The sequence below is a fragment of the Dreissena polymorpha genome, chromosome 5 (genome assembly GCF_020536995.1).
Source record: "Dreissena polymorpha isolate Duluth1 chromosome 5, UMN_Dpol_1.0, whole genome shotgun sequence".
NCBI classification, from domain to species: domain Eukaryota; kingdom Metazoa; phylum Mollusca; class Bivalvia; order Myida; family Dreissenidae; genus Dreissena; species Dreissena polymorpha.
Window position 1 is genome coordinate 27064584 of NC_068359.1, and position 18458 is coordinate 27083041.

Here is an 18458-nt window from a genome sequence, read left to right on the forward strand (position 1 = left end):
GCCTTTCTGTGTCAGCACGGATGTATCGTACTTTGGGTGTTCACAACCAAGTCATTACTGCCTTTCTGTGTCAGCATGGATGTATCATGCTCTGGGTATTCACAACCAAGTCATTATTGCCTTTCTTTGTCATTAACATTGCCACAAGTTTGTTCTATTATGATATTTTGATTGCTGAGAGGACAATCTGGGGCAGTCCGTAACCCTACTGTTGTCCAAACGATCAACAGCAGATGTAGCCCACTAGGAAAGCTTACGCTTTTATTGTTCCTTGATTTTCTCCCTTTCAATTTCTGTTTGTCCCATAAAGATTGGAACAAGTTATTGAACTTTTTATTCTTCATGATATTTGTTGTGATGTCCAACAGCAACAACTGACTGTTAGCGTTACCATAACTACTGCTATAACCGTTTGTGTCTGTAACACTCGTCCTTTCCAGGCCCACGCGAAAGTCTAGCTCAACAAATCTACCCAGGCTTATGTTTGAAAAAACGTGACGTGGGCATTGCGTTTGTTCAAAACAGAATCATACTCAGAATTTCCTGCAGAACGGAGTTGTTTAACGATGCTGACTTTTTGAGGCAGGAGGTCAAGGGGGAGGAGTTAGAAGTCAGGGGAGGGGTAGAGTCATTCTGGACTGGGGCTCCTGCAGGCGGGACTGGTGCGGTTGCTGGTCCAACTCGATATCAATGCTGGTGTCTGCTGAAAACAAAAACAACACAGTGGGTGATAGGAACTTGTAATAAATTATATTACTATCTATATCTTGACTGGCTGTGAAGGTTTTCAACAACATGAATTTCTAATCTGGCATTTTATTGGTTCCTTGTCCTTAATAGCATGAACATAAATACAATTAAGTCAATTTGTATTATACTTATCTGTAAATTAATATCTATAATCTTTACTCCATTTCCAGAAATGTATTTTCATGAGCCAATATGCGGATCACTAATGTTAGAAAGTGTCGTCTCAGATAAGCATGTGGAATTCACATACCGGTAAGCTAATAAGGGAGGGTACTTTCTGACTAGACTGGATTTTCATAAAGAGGATTATTTGTTCAATGAAAAATACCTTTAATAGGAAAGTGTTGTCCATTATTAGCCTGTGCAAACTGCACAGGCTTATCTGTGACAACAATTTAAGCAAATGCATATTAGGCCCCATTTTTCCGGATATCAAGTATGATGAGCTATGGGTCAGGGGAGTGGAAGGGTCGTCCTGGTCTAGGGCTCCTGCAGGCCGGACTGGTGCTGTTGCTGGGCCAACTCGATATCAATGGTGGTGCTGTCCTGAAAACAACAGCACAGTGGGTGATGTGAACTTGTAAAAAATGTTTATATTACAATCTATACGAAACTATGCCTCTCAATTGGTTGTGAAGGTGTTTAATAAGCAAAATTTTATTCTAATGAATTTCTAATCTGGCACTTCATTGGTTTATTGTCCTCAATAGCACGAAAATTAATATAATCAAACCATTTCGTATTAAAACATTGTTGGCTATTAATACACTGTATACCAACCTGTATATTCATAATGATGTAACTTCATTAACCAATATGCGGCTCCTAAATATTACAAATAGTCGTCACAGATTAACATGTGAAGTCCACACAAGCTAATCAGGAAGGACACTTTTTGACTAGACTGGATTTTCATAAAGAGGATATTTATTTTCAACAAAAATACTTAACATATGAAATTGTTGTCCCAAATATGCCTGTGTGGATTGCACAAGCTAATCTAGGAAAACGACAACGATTTAAGCACATGCATTAAGCCCCATTTTAAAGAAGTCTTTTTCCTGTATAAAGACAAAAAAATAATAGAAAATCATCTTCTTAATATTGTTTTTAAATTGTACTCATTATATGTATCACTTTACTTTTCCATATATTGTACTGCTCATATACATTGGATTTGAATTATGTTATAGGCCACTTGCCCTTAAATACTACACGCTGACAACACTAGTTTGCCCTTTCTTTGGTGACGCCTAAAAATCCACATTTTCACAGTAACCAATACCAAGAAATGATTTTTTTCCAAGTAAATTGCTATCATAAACTTTGCTTGATATGTTGACGGAAAACACAAGTTTCTGAAAACATATTACCCAATTGCCCACAAACACAAATCCGATCACAGGACGTGTTTTTTGTCATGTTTTGTATCATCCTTTGACCCATTCATTTTGTGAAAGAAACATGATTCTTGAATTTTAATTATAGTGAAGAAATGAGTAGCAAACTTCTTAAAATTGCGAAAATTCTAGTCACAAACTTCTTTAAATTGTGACCCACAGAACTCTCAAATTTGAAAAAAAATGATTCCATAAAAAGGAAAAATAGCCCAGAATCATGCCCCTTCCAGAAAAACTACAACTTTGAAAAAGGCACTGACTGATGAAACAGATGCAAAATATTGGTCAACAATTCAAGCTAGAGACTGGAATGCTGCACCCTTGATCCTGGAAAATCATTTATATTAGTTGGCATAACACTTGGAGGTTTTTTAAAAAAATACTTTTTTGTTGACATGTAAATTCGTGCATTTCTTACTTGTTGAAAAAAACACGAATTTGCTTGGATCATTTTGTTATGTGTTTGAGTAAATTTCGTGGATCAGTAAACCCATGAAATCAACATTAATTAGTGTACCACAAATTATAACAAATTTACAGTACTTAATCGACATGTTTTTAGAAATGTGTTTGACAAGATTTATTTTATTTATTTTTAATCTAAATTTATGATTGTTCATGAAGAACAATAATTACGATTTTTTTAGTCCTGTGTATTCCTTAGTTTAAATACAATGCAAACATTTTTTGCTGAAAAAAGTCGAAACCCAATGACTCTAACTTGCCTGGACTGACAACAAAAGTTTTAGCCATCCAGAATTCGATCCATTGACCGATCTGAATATACTTTTGTTTACTAACATAAATCTGCAATAGATTTACATCTCCAGTTGAAGAGTATTCATACTGCCTAATCTCCGTACTACTTTCTTCTTTTGAATCAGTAAGAACAGAATTTATATACTTGACATTTTTAAGTAATCACTATTTTAAAACAGTTACACAATCAATCAAACAATGATCTTATGTAAGGAATAACGCTAAGAAACAAAGAAATATATAAGCATTATATGCACATCGCCCAAGTATTAAACAACACATGTATTACTTTATTTGCTTGTGTTTTAATTTAAAGGGGCCTTTTCACAGATTTTGGCATTTTATTAACTTATTCATTAAATGCTTTATATTGATAAATGTAAACATTGGATCGTAAAAGCTCCAGTAAAAAATCAAGAAAAAAAATAAAAAAAGGAAAAGAACATTGCCCGGAGCAGGTTTCGAACCAGTGACCCCTGGAGTCCTGCCAGAATTCTGAAGTAAAAACGCTTTAGCCTACTGAGCTATTCTGCCGAGTACACATTCATGACGTATTTTATACCTTATATAAGCAATCTTCGTAGTTTCACAAAATTTCACGACAAAAACAGAACTCTCCAAATTATTCAATCGTTTCGCGTTGCAACGCTTTATAATTTTCAGGTTTTAAAATCGTCAAAAGATGCATATAATGGCTATATTAGAGCATGGTTAATGTTCAGTATTACTGTTTCCTCATAAATATCATAACTAAAACGAAAACTTACGAATCTGAAACAACTTTTTTCAGTTTTGTCAATTTCCCAAAGCGTGAAAAGATCCCTTTAAGAATGACATGACCCATAGATACAAGATTGTCTCTTCCTTCAAGTTGACATATTAAAACTGTAACTCTAACTATTATAGTATAACTTTATTTTGTATAATCATAAAATGTGTATTTTGTAAACACTGTATGCCAATGCTTTGTCCACTTGGGCTTTTGGCCTTCTGGATGGATTGTTTAATAAACCATATTGTGATGCAGCCGTTCCAGCCATAATATTATAGCATCTACAAATACGCCAGATTGTCATCTTTTACTCAAATCAATTAATGATTGAGTCAATAACATGTTTGAATTTATAGGGAGCCTTTAATCAAGTAACATCTTTATGCTACCCTAGGCGCTTTAGAGCAAGGCAAACAAAACAACGTGAAAATTGTGACGTGGACTTAAAAAAATATGAGATATTAATCCCACCCCTGCAAATCCGAGCCATCTGACATAAATGTATATGAATATTTAGCAATACAAAAATAGATGCTTCGAGCAAACCGGAAAGTCGAGCCAAGCAAGTTTGAGCCAACAGGTTTTGACTGTATATTATAATTTTTAGAAAATTACTATTCTGCTAATCTGTGACCAAGTCAAAATTCATAGGTTCTCTTAATACATTTTTATTGTATTTATTATTGCATTTTATGTCCATTCTTTCTTTATTTAAATAAATTAAGTTTCCACAATTATATAAGAATTAGTTTTCTAGTTTGGATACTTGTTTACAGTAATTTATAAATATATTGAGACTTCACCACTGTGAGAAAAGTTTAAAAAAGCACAAGAGTCATTGAATTTTAAGCGCTCTGAATTCAATCACACATTGCTTACATTAGTATCTCTTAACAATTATTTTTAATTTGCATTAACATGAACACCATTGTCCCAATAACCACATATTGTTTGATATACCAAATTTATTCTCAAAATAATGTATCATAAGAATGTATAAATACAACCCTTAAATGGACTTAACTTGAGCATCGCTCTTGAAAAACGGGACTTAATGAATGTGTAAAGTGTCTTCCCACATAAGCCAGTGGAGTCCTCATAGGCTAACCTAAGACGACACTTTTTGACTAAGACTTGATTTTTGTTTAGAAACAAGAGATGTGTTCGTCAGAAACAAAATGCCCCCTACAGCGCCGCTTTGAAATAAAATTTCTATTTATCATTTGGCAGATATAGAATTAATCTCCCTTTAAAGCTTATTACTTCCCTTGGATTTTGTTATTCACCTTCAACATTGAAGGATGGCCTTGACTTTTCACCACTCAAAATGTGCAGCTTCATGAGATACACATGCATGCCAAATATCAAGTTTCTATCTTCAATATTGCACAAGTTATGGCCAATGTTAAAGTTTTCGGACCGACGACTGACAGACAGACAGATGGACTGACAGTTCAACTGCTATATGCCACCCTACCGCGTGGGGGGGGGGGGGGTCTGTACACAGTAAAAAATGACCAAGTCAGACATCGCTGACCAGCAAGGCCTGTGGTTTATCAAAGAGATCATTGCCACAGTTCATCATGTATCTATGTACATAAGTCCACAGGTAAGTAATGAAACCAACCATTCACAAATTAGTACAGGAAAGAAATGATAGTTATATCATTTAAAAACAAGAGCTGTCACCATAGGATGACTTATGCCCCCTATAAACGCTTGATAGAAGTTATCAGCTTTTTTCGAAACCTAAACGCAGGTTTCGAAACCTAAACGCGAACCCTAAGTTCAAAGTCAAGGTCCAGGGGTCAAAAATTGTGTGTGTATGGAAAGGCCTTGTCTATATACACATGCATATCAAATATGAAGGTTATATCTCAAGGGACATAGAAGTTATGAGCTTTTTTCAAAACCTAAACGCAGATTTCGAAACCTAAATGCGGACCCTAACTTCAAGGTCAAGGTCACATGGGCCAAAATTTTTGTGCGTATGGAAAGGCCTTGTCCATATACACATGCATACCAAATATGAAGGTTATATCTCAAGGGACATATAAGTTATGAGCATTTTTCGAAACCTATACGCAGATTTCGAAACCTAAACGTGGACCCTAAGTTCAAGGTCAAGGTCACAGGGGTAAAATTTTGTATGCGTATGGAAAGGCCTTGTCTATATACACATGCATAGCAAATATGAAGGTTATATCTCAAGGGACATAGAAGTTATGAGCATTTTTCGAAACCTAAACGCAAAGTGCGACGGACAGACAGACAGAAGGACAGACAGACGGACAGTCCGATCACTATATGCCCCCTTTTCTTCGAAAGGGGGCATAAAAAATCTTTGACAAATCAATCATTTAAGTTATAAATAAACAAAATACAAAATCTGTACAGTAACTGTGAAAATAACTTAAATTCTTGGTAGGGAAATATATAATCTGAGATTTATAATTGTATAAATTACTTCCCTTGAAAATAATTGTCTCTGTCAAATCTCTATTTTTAGTAGCAATTAATTATAAACCACTACCGTGACTGTAGATTCACAGGTAACCTTAACGTACCTAAGATACTTGTATGCCAAAAAGTGACATTGTGTGCTTGGCTTGACCATAAAATGTCATTTTGATTATGCTTCAGTTGTATGGTTTCATACTATTATATATAATAATTATCGCCCTTTAAAGCTTATTACTTCCCTTGGATTTGTATTTTCGACCTTAGACCTTGAAGGATGACCTTGACCTTTTACCATGATATGTTTGTCAGAAACACAATGCCCCCTACTGCGCTGCTTTGATATATTAAAAAAATATATATTATTTGGCAGGTCAGATAATTATCTCCATTAAAGCTAATTACTTTCCTTGGATTTGTATTTTCGACCCTAGACCTTATAGTATTATCTTAACCTTGAAATTTTACCACTCAAAATGTGCAGCTCCATGAGATAAAAATGCATGACAAATATCAAGTTGCTATCTTCAATATTGCAAAAGTTATGGCCAATGTTAATTTTTTTTTTCGGACGGCCGGATAGACTGACATACTGACTGACTGACTGACGGACAGTTAAACTGCTATATGCCACCCTACTGGGGGCATACAAATTCCCTTTAAACGAAAATTTCCTCAAAAGCGGAAAGTATCATCCCATATGACTCTGTTAGCACAGGCTATCCTGTAGATGGCACTAAAATGCATTAAGCACTATTATCCCAGAACAAGGCCCACCTGGTATTATCTTGTACAACTTGTTAACAGACGGTAGGGGGACTTACTTTAAGCCTCATTCTTAGAAAACAGGTCTTTATAAATTGTGCACTAAGTTTTGTTCTAGATTAGCCTGTACAGCCACAAAGGCTAATAAGGTACAACACTTTCCGCTAGACAGATTTTTATTAAAGAAGAGACTTCCTATATATGAACAATTCCTTAAAAGCGGAAAGTATCATCCCATATTACTCTGGGCTAATAAGGGACAACACTTTCCGCTAGACAGATTTTTTTTAAAGAAGAGACTTCCTATATAAGAAAAATTCTGTAAATATGGAAAGTATCGTCCCTGATTTGCCTGTACAGACTACACAGGCTAATCTGGGACAACACTTTACACACATGCATTTAGTCCCTGTACAGACTACACAGGCTAATCTGGGACCACACTTTACACACATGCAATTAGTCCCTGTGCAGACTACACATGCTAATCTGGGACCACACTTTACACACATGCATTTAGTCCCTGTGCAGACTACACAGGCTAATATGGGACCACACTTTACACACATGCATTTAGTCCCTGTGCAGACTACAAAGGCTAATATGGGACCACACTTTACACACATGCATTTAGTCCCTGTGCAGACTACACAGGCTAATCTGGGACCACACTTTACGCACATGCATTGAGTCCCTGTACAGACTACACAGGCTAATCTGGGACCACACTTTACACACATGTATTGAGTCCCTGTACAGACTACACAGGCTAATATGGGACCACACTTTACACACATGCATTTAGTCCCTGTGCAGACTACAAAGGCTAATATGGGACCACACTTTACACACATGCATTTAGTCCCTGTGCAGACTACACAGGCTAATCTGGGACCACACTTTACACACATGCATTTAGTCCCTGTGCAGACTACAAAGGCTAATATGGGACCACACTTTACACACATGCATTTAGTCCCTGTGCAGACTACACAGGCTAATCTGGGACCACACTTTACGCACATGCATTTAGTCCCTGTACAGACTACACAGGCTAATATGGGACCACACTTTACACACATGCATTTAGTCCCTGTGCAGACTACAAAGGCTAATATGGGACCACACTTTACACACATGCATTTAGTCCCTGTGCAGACTACACAGGCTAATCTGGGACCACACTTTACACACATGCATTTAGTCCCTGTGCAGACTACACATGCTAATCTGGGACCACATTTTACACACATGCATTTAGTCCCTGTGCAGACTACACAGGCTAATCTGGTACCACACTTTACACACATGCATTTAGTCCCTGTGCAGACTAATCAGGCTATTTTGTGACCACACGTTACGCACATGCATTTAGTTCCTGTGCAGACTACACATGCTAATCTGGGACCACACTTTACACACATGCATTTAGTCCCTGTGCAGACTACACAGGCTAATCTGGGACCACACTTTACACACATGCATTTAGTCCCTGTACAGACTACACAGGCTTCTCTGGGACCACACTTTACACACATGCATTTAGTCCCTGTGCAGACTACACAGACTAATCTGGGACCACACTTTACACACATGCATTTAGTCCATGTACAGACTACACAGGCTAATCTGGGACCACACTTTACGCACTTGCATTTAGTCCCTGTACAGACTAAACAGGCTAATCTGGGACCACACTTTACGCACGTGCATTTAGTCCCTGTACAGACTACACAGGCTAATCTGGGACCACACTTTACACACATGCATTTAGTCCCTGTACAGACTACACAGGCTAATCTGGGACCACACTTTACACACATGCATTTAGTCCCTGTGCAGACTGCACTGGCTAATCTGGGACCACACTTTACACACATGCATTTAGTCCCTGTACAGACTACACAGGCTAATCTGGGACCACACTTTACACACATGCATTTAGTCCCTGTGCAGACTTCACAGGCTAATCTGGGACCACACTTTACACACATGCATTTAGTCCATGTGCAGACTACACAGGCTAATCTGGGACCACACTTTACACACATGCATTTAGTCCCTGTACAGACTACACAGGCTAATCTGGGACCACACTTTACGCACGTGCATTTAGTCCCATTATCCCAGAGAAAGGCTCATATGTTTCTTGAAAAAACACTCAACAACAGACTGTAAGCAGACTTAACTTAAGTTTGTGGAATGAGGCCGGAGTCCTTCCAATAGGGAAAATTCTAGGTGATTTGACCACAAATTGGGACATTGGTGTTGTTGGTTTTTTGCTTACAAATACTATATAATTGAGAATAAGCGTTTTCAATATTGTATTTACATGAAATAAGGTTCAAGTAATAGAGCTGGGTAGGGAGATTAACTTGATATTGTGATACATTTATTTTTCTTTATCTTCAATTGGAAATTTAAGGCAGTCGTTTGGGAAAAATATCTTGTTTTAGGATTGTAAATAGGGTTGATTTCAGACCCCAAATTTGACAAATAACAGCAACACTATATACATACTAAAAACTTTACATCTCCTTGCAAACAGCTAGGCTCTATACAACCAAGGCATTCCAAGCTTCATTAAATATCTCACAACTTTTTAAAAAACTAAAGGTCTGCATGGGAATGACATAAATTCTTGAGGTGTTGTGTTAATGAGGTTTCTTATGAATCAGTTGGGAAGCATCGAGCTGAAAAGGTTTTTAGTTATTGATCCTCAAGTAAAAGAAGTCGTGTTTTTAAAAGGATATACACAAGAAAAGACACCATTTTACCTTCTGTGAAATCATATCATTCTTGTCCTCTTCATCTTTAACATTCTTAATACACAAGTAACATTATTATACATTGTACCTCACTTTTATTCACAATGCTAAACTCCCATAGGCAATCGTGACATAGAAATACTGTCAGATCCAGTGGGAATAAATTTACTGTCCAAAATATACTGTATCCCGCTGCCATAGCAATCACGTGCTACCAGCGGGAAAAAATTTACTGACAAAAAAATACTGTATCCCGCTGCCTTAGCAATCACGTACGGAATGTTCGAAACTTATACTGTCCCATTTGCGCATGCGCAGTACGCAGTTTTGCCTTTCCGTTGTATTTGGATAATTAAAATATTGATTGCAGCTGAAACTGTGCTGTAAAATAGATTAATGCCATTATTTAAGCTTTGACAGGAGTCATAAAAAAAATCAATTTAGTATAAACGACACGCTTACCTCAATGGCAACTTTAATTCAATGCAAATAACAATAAAATTGTAACAACGATATACACTTCCAGTGTCTGTTCTTAAGGTGTTATGCATGACAAACACTCAATCCGAAATACGTTTTGGATTCGTTCGATGCTTTAAACAAATATTTTACTGTTAAAAAAAAACACCACTTCCATATTGTTGTCCCCAAATGTTTCGCCACCGAAATGACGTCACACGAGTACGTCATAAATTGCGTAATCAAGTGATGAAAATAAAAAACGGAAAGCTGGTTCGGTAATATATTTTTTAAGAAAAAATTGAAGACAAAGAAAATTGATGGGATAAATAGATTACTAGGTCTGTGCCAAATAAAGCAAAGTTCATTTTGCTCGGCCCGAAAATCTGAACCATTCAACATATTAATGGTTGTTTATTGCTGAAATTAAACACAATTATTGAATATTAAAATTGTTCATGGTTCATATAAATTGTTCATGTTTGAAAAGTTTGTTCGGTATAATAATATAAATATTACATGTCTGACAGGGTGACAGTAAATTTGTCAACTTTCAGAAAAATGCTGTCAACCTTGGCTTCGCCTCGGTTGACAGTATTTCCTCAAGTTGACAAATTTACTGTCACCCTGTCAGACATGTTATATTTATATACTGTAAAATCATTATTCTAACACGGCACGTGCCAAATTTCATATAAACAAATAAGAAAATCGTCCATGGGTTATTCTGCAACAAATTATGGGCGGAGCTTATACACTGAATGCACGCGCTGTAGCTAAATAAAACATGCCGATACATTTTCCACCAGCAGAAATGAAATGGGTTTTTTCCATCCAGTTTGGCTGTTATTGAGGGCGGTGATCTGATCGACAGAACAGCCGAAAGCTATTTTTATGGGCATAGCTTCACATAAAATAGTATGCAAGAAAAATAAGATACATTCTATAAATCTTTAGTAAAAATCGTGTTAGAATCGAAATAATTTGTGTACGTTATAGGTTGTTGTCGAATAACCCACGGCCGGAAGTTTAGATGCGTGGTTTCAAATCACTCGTGCTTCGCACTTGTGATTTAATCCCTACGCATCTTAACTTTATTTCTATTAATTGTGAGACATTATTTTTTGTTGATTTTCAACACACCGGAAAATAACTGACATTAATACCGCATTTATTTTTCCCATTTGAAAAAATCCACGCATTAACTGCTGTGTCCATAAACCGTTTTTTTTACGACGACATTTCATATGGACAAATATCAATGATTTTGTAATATACAAACAATTAAAGAGGATATTTTTCCTTATGAAAATTCATACTGTTCTATACAACCTCATCTTTTTTTGCATTCTTAATAAACAGGAATTACACAAGTCGGCCCTTTCCTGGTGTATTTATGGGTCTGATAAACGGACCCATACCCGAAGAATTTTATTTGTTCTTAAATAAGTGCCTTATGATAATAATATCTCAATCATATTTCAATAAGTTCTAACAAAGTATATAACTATCATACTATGATTTTATTGGTATTAAATTTGAAGTATTACAAAGAATTTTTATTAAATTTGTTTTTCCTTAATCAATGAACTTTTTCGTGGGAAAAAAATCCGAGTCCCAAAATTGCATTTTCCCCCAGAAAATACCTGACAATTTAAGCGTGAATATTGTTACCTTCTGCGTAGTCAGGTCATTCTTGTCCACCACATCCTCAGCATCGTTGTCCTGACTCAGCAGCGACTGGAGCAGAAGAATAGCTTGATGTATTTCTTGTATATTTAGGACTCAAACACATTTTATATAAAGGTAATAACAAATAAATACTAAATGTTCAACAGCATAAAACAAAGTAAATAATTAAATATCATATGTAAATAGTATGTAAACATTATATATCAAAATATACTCCTCATAAGATTACTACAACTATATCATATTTTATAAAAACAAATTGCATCAATATAGATTTTATACCATTGTGTATCTCGAAATGAAAGTCTAAAAATAGCTTTAAGTGCTATGTACATGTGCATCTATGTACAAACATTAAATGTGCAGTTGAAGTGCTTTGTTTTTTCATGCACAGCTTTAAAAAACTTTTAAATTAAATGACCATAATGAAAAATGTTATGACAACATAACATAATATGTATAAGATCTAATATTTAAAAAAACTTCACATTGTATTAGTAAATTACTATATGTGTACACAAAAAAGTTGCATCAACAACTACACACACACTGTTGTATTGAAATATAACACACTTCAATGTTCTTATGCTAAACAACACATTGTAATTGAAGTACTAATCACTAATTACAACAACTAATACATACATGTACACACTATTCCACTCTGAACACCAGGATGTTGTCGTCCACCACCAGTCCCACAATGATGGATGATGTTGTGCTGCTGTAGCAGACTGACACTGGGTACCACACTCCATCCTCCTGAGTAGCAAGATTAGCCAGCTTACTCTCTCCCTCCCAGCCCACCTGTAGTACAGTGGGGGGCAGCCATCCACAGACCAGCACCTGGCCTGCAGGGGTCACATGTAGACCAGATGGGCGCACTAGTGCTGGGTCTGTGTATGTAGCCAGGAGTGTGCCATCCCTGGCCAGGGTGAGAAGCTTGTCCTGCCTGTGGCTGGTGATGTACAGCCTGTCTCCTGTGGGACTCACAGCACACTTGTCTACTGCAAAACAGAGTAACATCAAGATATTGAATTACTGTAAATGTTAAATAATCTTATTAAACATACTGCAGTGATATTGTATTACGCATAAATTGTTATAAATAAGCCTTTACACATCTAAAATGTATGCATAGATTCCAATAAAAAAATAGTTAAGTGTGACAATAAACTTCAGTATCAGTGTTATTGTGTAGAAGTTTGACATGTTGAAATGTGACTGAAGAAATATTGATGCGTTTTTATCTATTTTCTCACAAAACCAATAATAACCGCATAATGCTAAAATTAATTATTAAAATTATTACCTACCTTTGAACACTTCTTACAATCCAACCACAAGGCATGACTTAAATTTTTTAAGAGTACTTATTTATACAATGTTTTGAAATTTCTCAATTAATTGCATACATACGTTTGAAAACTTCTTAAAATCCAACTATACCTATTTAAAGAGTATCTATTTTGTATAATTTTATATTTGTTTATTTATAAAATATATTGCACTGTACAGTAATCTGACAATTAACCACACAAAAGCAAACAAGGTCAGAAAGTGTCTCTTTCCCAGGAACTCAGTTTCTATTTATAGACATGCCATGTATTGACAGTCAAAGTACATGTACTTCATTACTCATGTTTATAAATCAATAATTCTGAAAACATGTATTATTTTGGCTACTGTAGCAATAAAATGGCACATATTCATTATTGAACAATTACTTTATATTATATCAGGGAGTTTCTGCTATGTAAAAATTGCCCTAAAAGGTACCCGATTCCAAACCAATATTGAACAAAAAAAATCCCAATTTTCATTGTTGTTTTTTTTTTGTGTTTTTTTTTTAAAGAAAGAAGTGTCTAATGCTTATTATATATGAATTTTATTCTATAATAACCTTACAAAGTATATAACTATAAATTATATGATTTTTTCCAAACTGGCAAGGTAAAGGCCTGCTGTGGGACAATTTGGCATATATGGCAAGCATGTAACGCTGCACAAAATGCCTAGAAATCATGCCACGAAAACCGCATGGTTTACAGCTATAAGCAGGCAAGATGCGACGCCAAACGGGTAGGTATCATTAGTGTATCGATATCTTATATGTCGATGTACATAAATATCTTATTTTTAGGAGTATTACACCATGTAGATGGCAAGCAGTATTATTATAAACATTAAATTATTTAGTATTAATCGGTAAAAAAAAAGAATTTGATTTAATATGGCCTAATTTTAATTTATTTTTTTCTGTATTTATTTAAACCCTTGTGCGTATATTGATGTTGCAGATACACCAGGGTATGCTCTAATCATTGGTGGATAGAAATGGTCCAAACTCCATGAACAGGAACAAGGTGCCAACAAAATACCACGGGCAAAAGATCATTTCTATCTAGAAAGTAATGACATGTTAATCTCTAATAAAGGTGATGAATTGCCGTTTCAGCCTATCAACCCGTTTTAAATTATTTATACATCTCATGCTGTTCATAGTATGTGAATATAATATAAACAAGGGCTGTTTGGATAAAAATGCATGCCCCCCATATGGGCTGTCAATTGTAGTGGCAACCATTGTGTGAATACGTTTTTTGTCACTGTGACCTTGACCTTTGACCTAGTGACCTGAAAATTAATAGGGGTCATCTGCCAGTCATGATCAATGTACCTATGTAGTTTCATGATCCTAGGCCTTATTATTCTTGAGTTATCATCAGGAAACCATTTTACTGAGTCACTGTGACCTTGACCTTTGACATTGTGACCTGAAAATTAATAGGGGTCATCTGCCAGTCATTATCAATGTACCTATGAAGTGTAATGATCCTAGGCGTAAGTGTTCTTGAGTTATCATCCGGAAACCATTTTACTATTTCAAGTCACTGTGACCTTGACCTTTGATCTAGTGAGCTGAAAATCAATAGATTTTATCTGCCGGTCATTATCATTGTACCTGTGAAGATTCATGATCCTAGGCATAAGCATTCTTGAGTTATAATCCTGACATTATTTTACTGTTTCGAGTCACTGCACTGTGACCTTGACCTTTGACCTAGTGACCTGAAAATCCATAGGGGTCATCTGCCAGTCATGATTAATGTTCCCATGAAGTTTCATGATCCTAGGCGTAAGCATTCTTGGATTATCATCCAGAAACCATTTTACTGTTTTGAGTAACTGTGACCTTGACCTTTGACCTAGTGACCTGAAAATCAATACGGGTCATCTGCCAGTTATGATCAATGTACCTATGAAGTTTCATGATCCTAGGCCTAAGCATTCTTGAGTTATCATCCGGAAACCATTTTACTATTTCAAGTCACTGTGACCTTGACCTTTGACCTAGTGACCTGAAAATCAATAGGGGTCATCTGCCAGTCATGATCGATGTACCTGTAAAGTTTCATGATCCTAGGCATAAGCATTCTTGAGTTATCATCCGGAAACCATTTTACTATTTCAAGTCACTGTGACCTTGACCTTTGACCTAGTGACCTGAAAATCAATACGGGTCATCTGCCAGTTATGATCAATGTACCTATGAAGTTTCATGATCCTAGGCCTAAGCATTCTTGAGTTATCATCCGGAAACCATTTTACTATTTCGAGTAACTGTGACCTTGACCTTTGACCTAGTGACCTGAAAATCAATAGTGGTCATCTGCCAGTCATGATCAATGTACCTATGAAGTTTCATGATCCTAGGCCTAAGCGTTCTTGAGTTATCATCCGGAAACCATCTGGTGGACAGACCGACAGACCAACATGTGCAAAACAATATACCCCCTCTTCTTCGAAGGGGGGCATAATAATATATGCAATCAAAATAAATTAATTATAGACCACGCATTTTTACTAAAACTTTTCATTACAAAATAGTGCAAAAAACAACAACAGTTAAAACATGTATGTTATATGACACTCAGATCATGCATATTTATACATGTATGTAGCAATATTATTCAATAACATTTGAAAACATCAGACCTTTATTTCTAGTTTATCACTTAGGCACTTGGTTATTTGAATTTGAGTATGAAGTACCTCCTTTGAATTTAAATTGTATTGTTATTTGCATTTAATCAGTATATTTGCTTGTTGTTGTATTTATATAAAAGAAACATGCATTTATATCTTGCTATTACTTTTTTTATAGGTGTTTGAAAGTGCTGATCAGTCATGATGATTCTTACAGTCCACCGAGTTAGAGTAATTCCAGGGATCAGATTGAATGATTTTATGGGTAATGATATCAATATATATCGTCTCTAAAAATGGCTATTTATTCTTTATAGGGTTGTGCATTTATGTATATATTTATGTAGATATAATTTTAACTAAACAGTAACATGCCTCTAGTTCAAAGATTCTTAAGATTAACAACCACTTTTTTAATATGGACGTGAATTGTTTTTGTGAGAACAAAACATAACATACTTTATGTGGTAGGACTAGGAAATTAATATTAACTTTATTGAAAACCATTCAAATAAACATTAAGATTGATGTATGTATAATAATAAACTTCTTCATTTTAGCTAGACTGCATCCAAAGCCTTAGGCTTATTGAGACACTCTCAAGTCTGTTTCCCGTAAAAAACCAGTACATAGTGATTTTGTAAAGATCATGAGAACCCTCCCCAAGTAGGGATCAAACTTGTGGCCTCCCAATGGCTAGGCAGGCACCATATCTACAATGCCACAACAAGATTATTAAACGATACAATATATAAATAAATAAATAAATAAATATATATATATATATATATATAAGATTTATGTATTTCATTTATGCCAGGTCACATGCTGATGACACCAGTGTCGATGATGGCAGCTCTGGAAGTGTCGGTGGGCAGGCATCTCCTGACGAGCATGAAATATCCACAAATAACAAACAAGAGGGCCATGATAGCCCTGTATCACTGCAATGCTGAAGAAAAGGCTGAAACAAATATTCTTGGCATGTGCAAATACTTAAATATAGGCCCTATTTAAGCACATGTACACTTTTGTGACGCCCTGGGCTGGGTCAAATTTAACCTCAGGGGCATAATTTGAGCAAACTTTGTAGAGGACTACTATATCTCACTACATACAAAATGTGGTAGCCCTAGGTCCTAGAGTTAAGGACAAGAAAATTTTAAAAGTTTTCACAAAATAAGCAAGATATGAGCGTATATAATGTTCAATTTTGTGACCGGCGGGTCAAATTTGACCCAAAGGGCATAATTTGAACAAACTTGGTATAAGAGGACTATAAGAATGATGTTACTGCATATCAAATTTGGTAGCAATAGTCCGAACGTTTTTTGACAAGAAGATTTTTTTAAAGATTTTACAAAATAGGCGCTTTATTCGCATTTATTCAATTTTGTGACCCCCAGGTGCAGGGTCAAAGTTTACCCAGAGGCATTATTTGAACAAATGTGGTAGAAGTTTATTGTCTATACATACCAAATTTGGTAGCCCTAGGCCCAATGGTTATGGACAAGAAGATTTTTAAAGGTTTCACAAAATAGGCCCCATTAGTGTATGGTCAGTTTTGTGACCCCCGCGCAGGGTCAAATTTGACCAAAGGGGCATAATTTGAACAAACTTGGTAGAGAACTATTAGATGTTACTACATACCGAATGTGGTAGCCCTATGCATAGTAACACTTTTGTCCTAGTAAGCTGACTGAACTCAATTCAAACTATCATACATGTAGGGATGCTCTTAAGCCTTGGTTATTTGGCGGTCAGACGGATGTTAAAACGGTCACGAACTGCTTGTTTACTGGGATTAGGGAAAAATACTCCAATTTGACAGGGTGATGAAAAGTTTTGTTTAATGCTGAGATCACGTTTTCTGGAACATGACCGTTTATATAAGCATCAGTCTTCACGCTAAATATTTAAGACCAAGAGCCCTTCAGGCTTGTCAGATAAAAAAAATAATAGCCCGAATACATTTTCAATAGCCCGAAAAGGTCAACATAAAAGTTATGACTTTTTTGGCCAGGAACAAAAAAATATCCTTTTCCAATCAGAAACAACTACTTCTAATGAGTACAACATGTATTATTCGTGTTTAATAGCAACAGCAAAGGCATGCTCCGCTGACATCTCCATATCTCAGTGTTTCAGATTGCATCATTGGTCACAATTTCCTCCGGACAGGTGTCCTAAATGGTCATTTTTTTTCAGGACATTTGTCCTTAATCATAAAAAAAAAATCTAAGAGAGTTGTAAGCGCCCCGAGCCCTAAGTAATTGTATTTTTTTAGTCTTTCTAGTTGCAATTTCTGGTGAATACAATGCGAAATTTTATATATCATACTATTTGTATCACCGCATGTGTATTTGTCATACTATAGAAATGTTCATAAAGAACGTTGAAAATAAATTAAAGTCGACAAAAATACTGTATCCGAACACGACAGTCCGAAAAAATGTATATGTTTTGCACATAAAATAAAATGTGCATATCGTTAGATTCCAAAAAATGAAAACCATTTACCTAGGAAATACGTAATAAATATATAATTTTGTTAACATATTGCTTAACTATATGCAACTGCAGTGCTTTATTTTGCTAATCGATCAATTTTTCATTTGCAACTTTTCGCTGACTCATACGATT

General features: G+C 35.6%; 1 protein-coding gene across 1 annotated transcript in view; it reads right to left on the bottom strand.

Moving 5' to 3' along the window:
• Window positions 1-1020: 1020 nt before the first annotated feature.
• Window positions 1021-18458, bottom strand: part of LOC127880591 (uncharacterized) — a 39354-nt gene continuing 21916 nt past the window's right edge. Inside the window, exons 3-5 of the mRNA XM_052427908.1 lie at window positions 12471-12832; window positions 11808-11873; window positions 1021-1296 (exon numbers count right to left, since the gene is read on the bottom strand). Coding sequence (XP_052283868.1) covers window positions 12480-12832 — 353 coding nt within the window. The 3' untranslated portion in view covers window positions 1021-1296; window positions 11808-11873; window positions 12471-12479. The remainder of the gene's footprint in view (window positions 1297-11807; window positions 11874-12470; window positions 12833-18458) is intronic.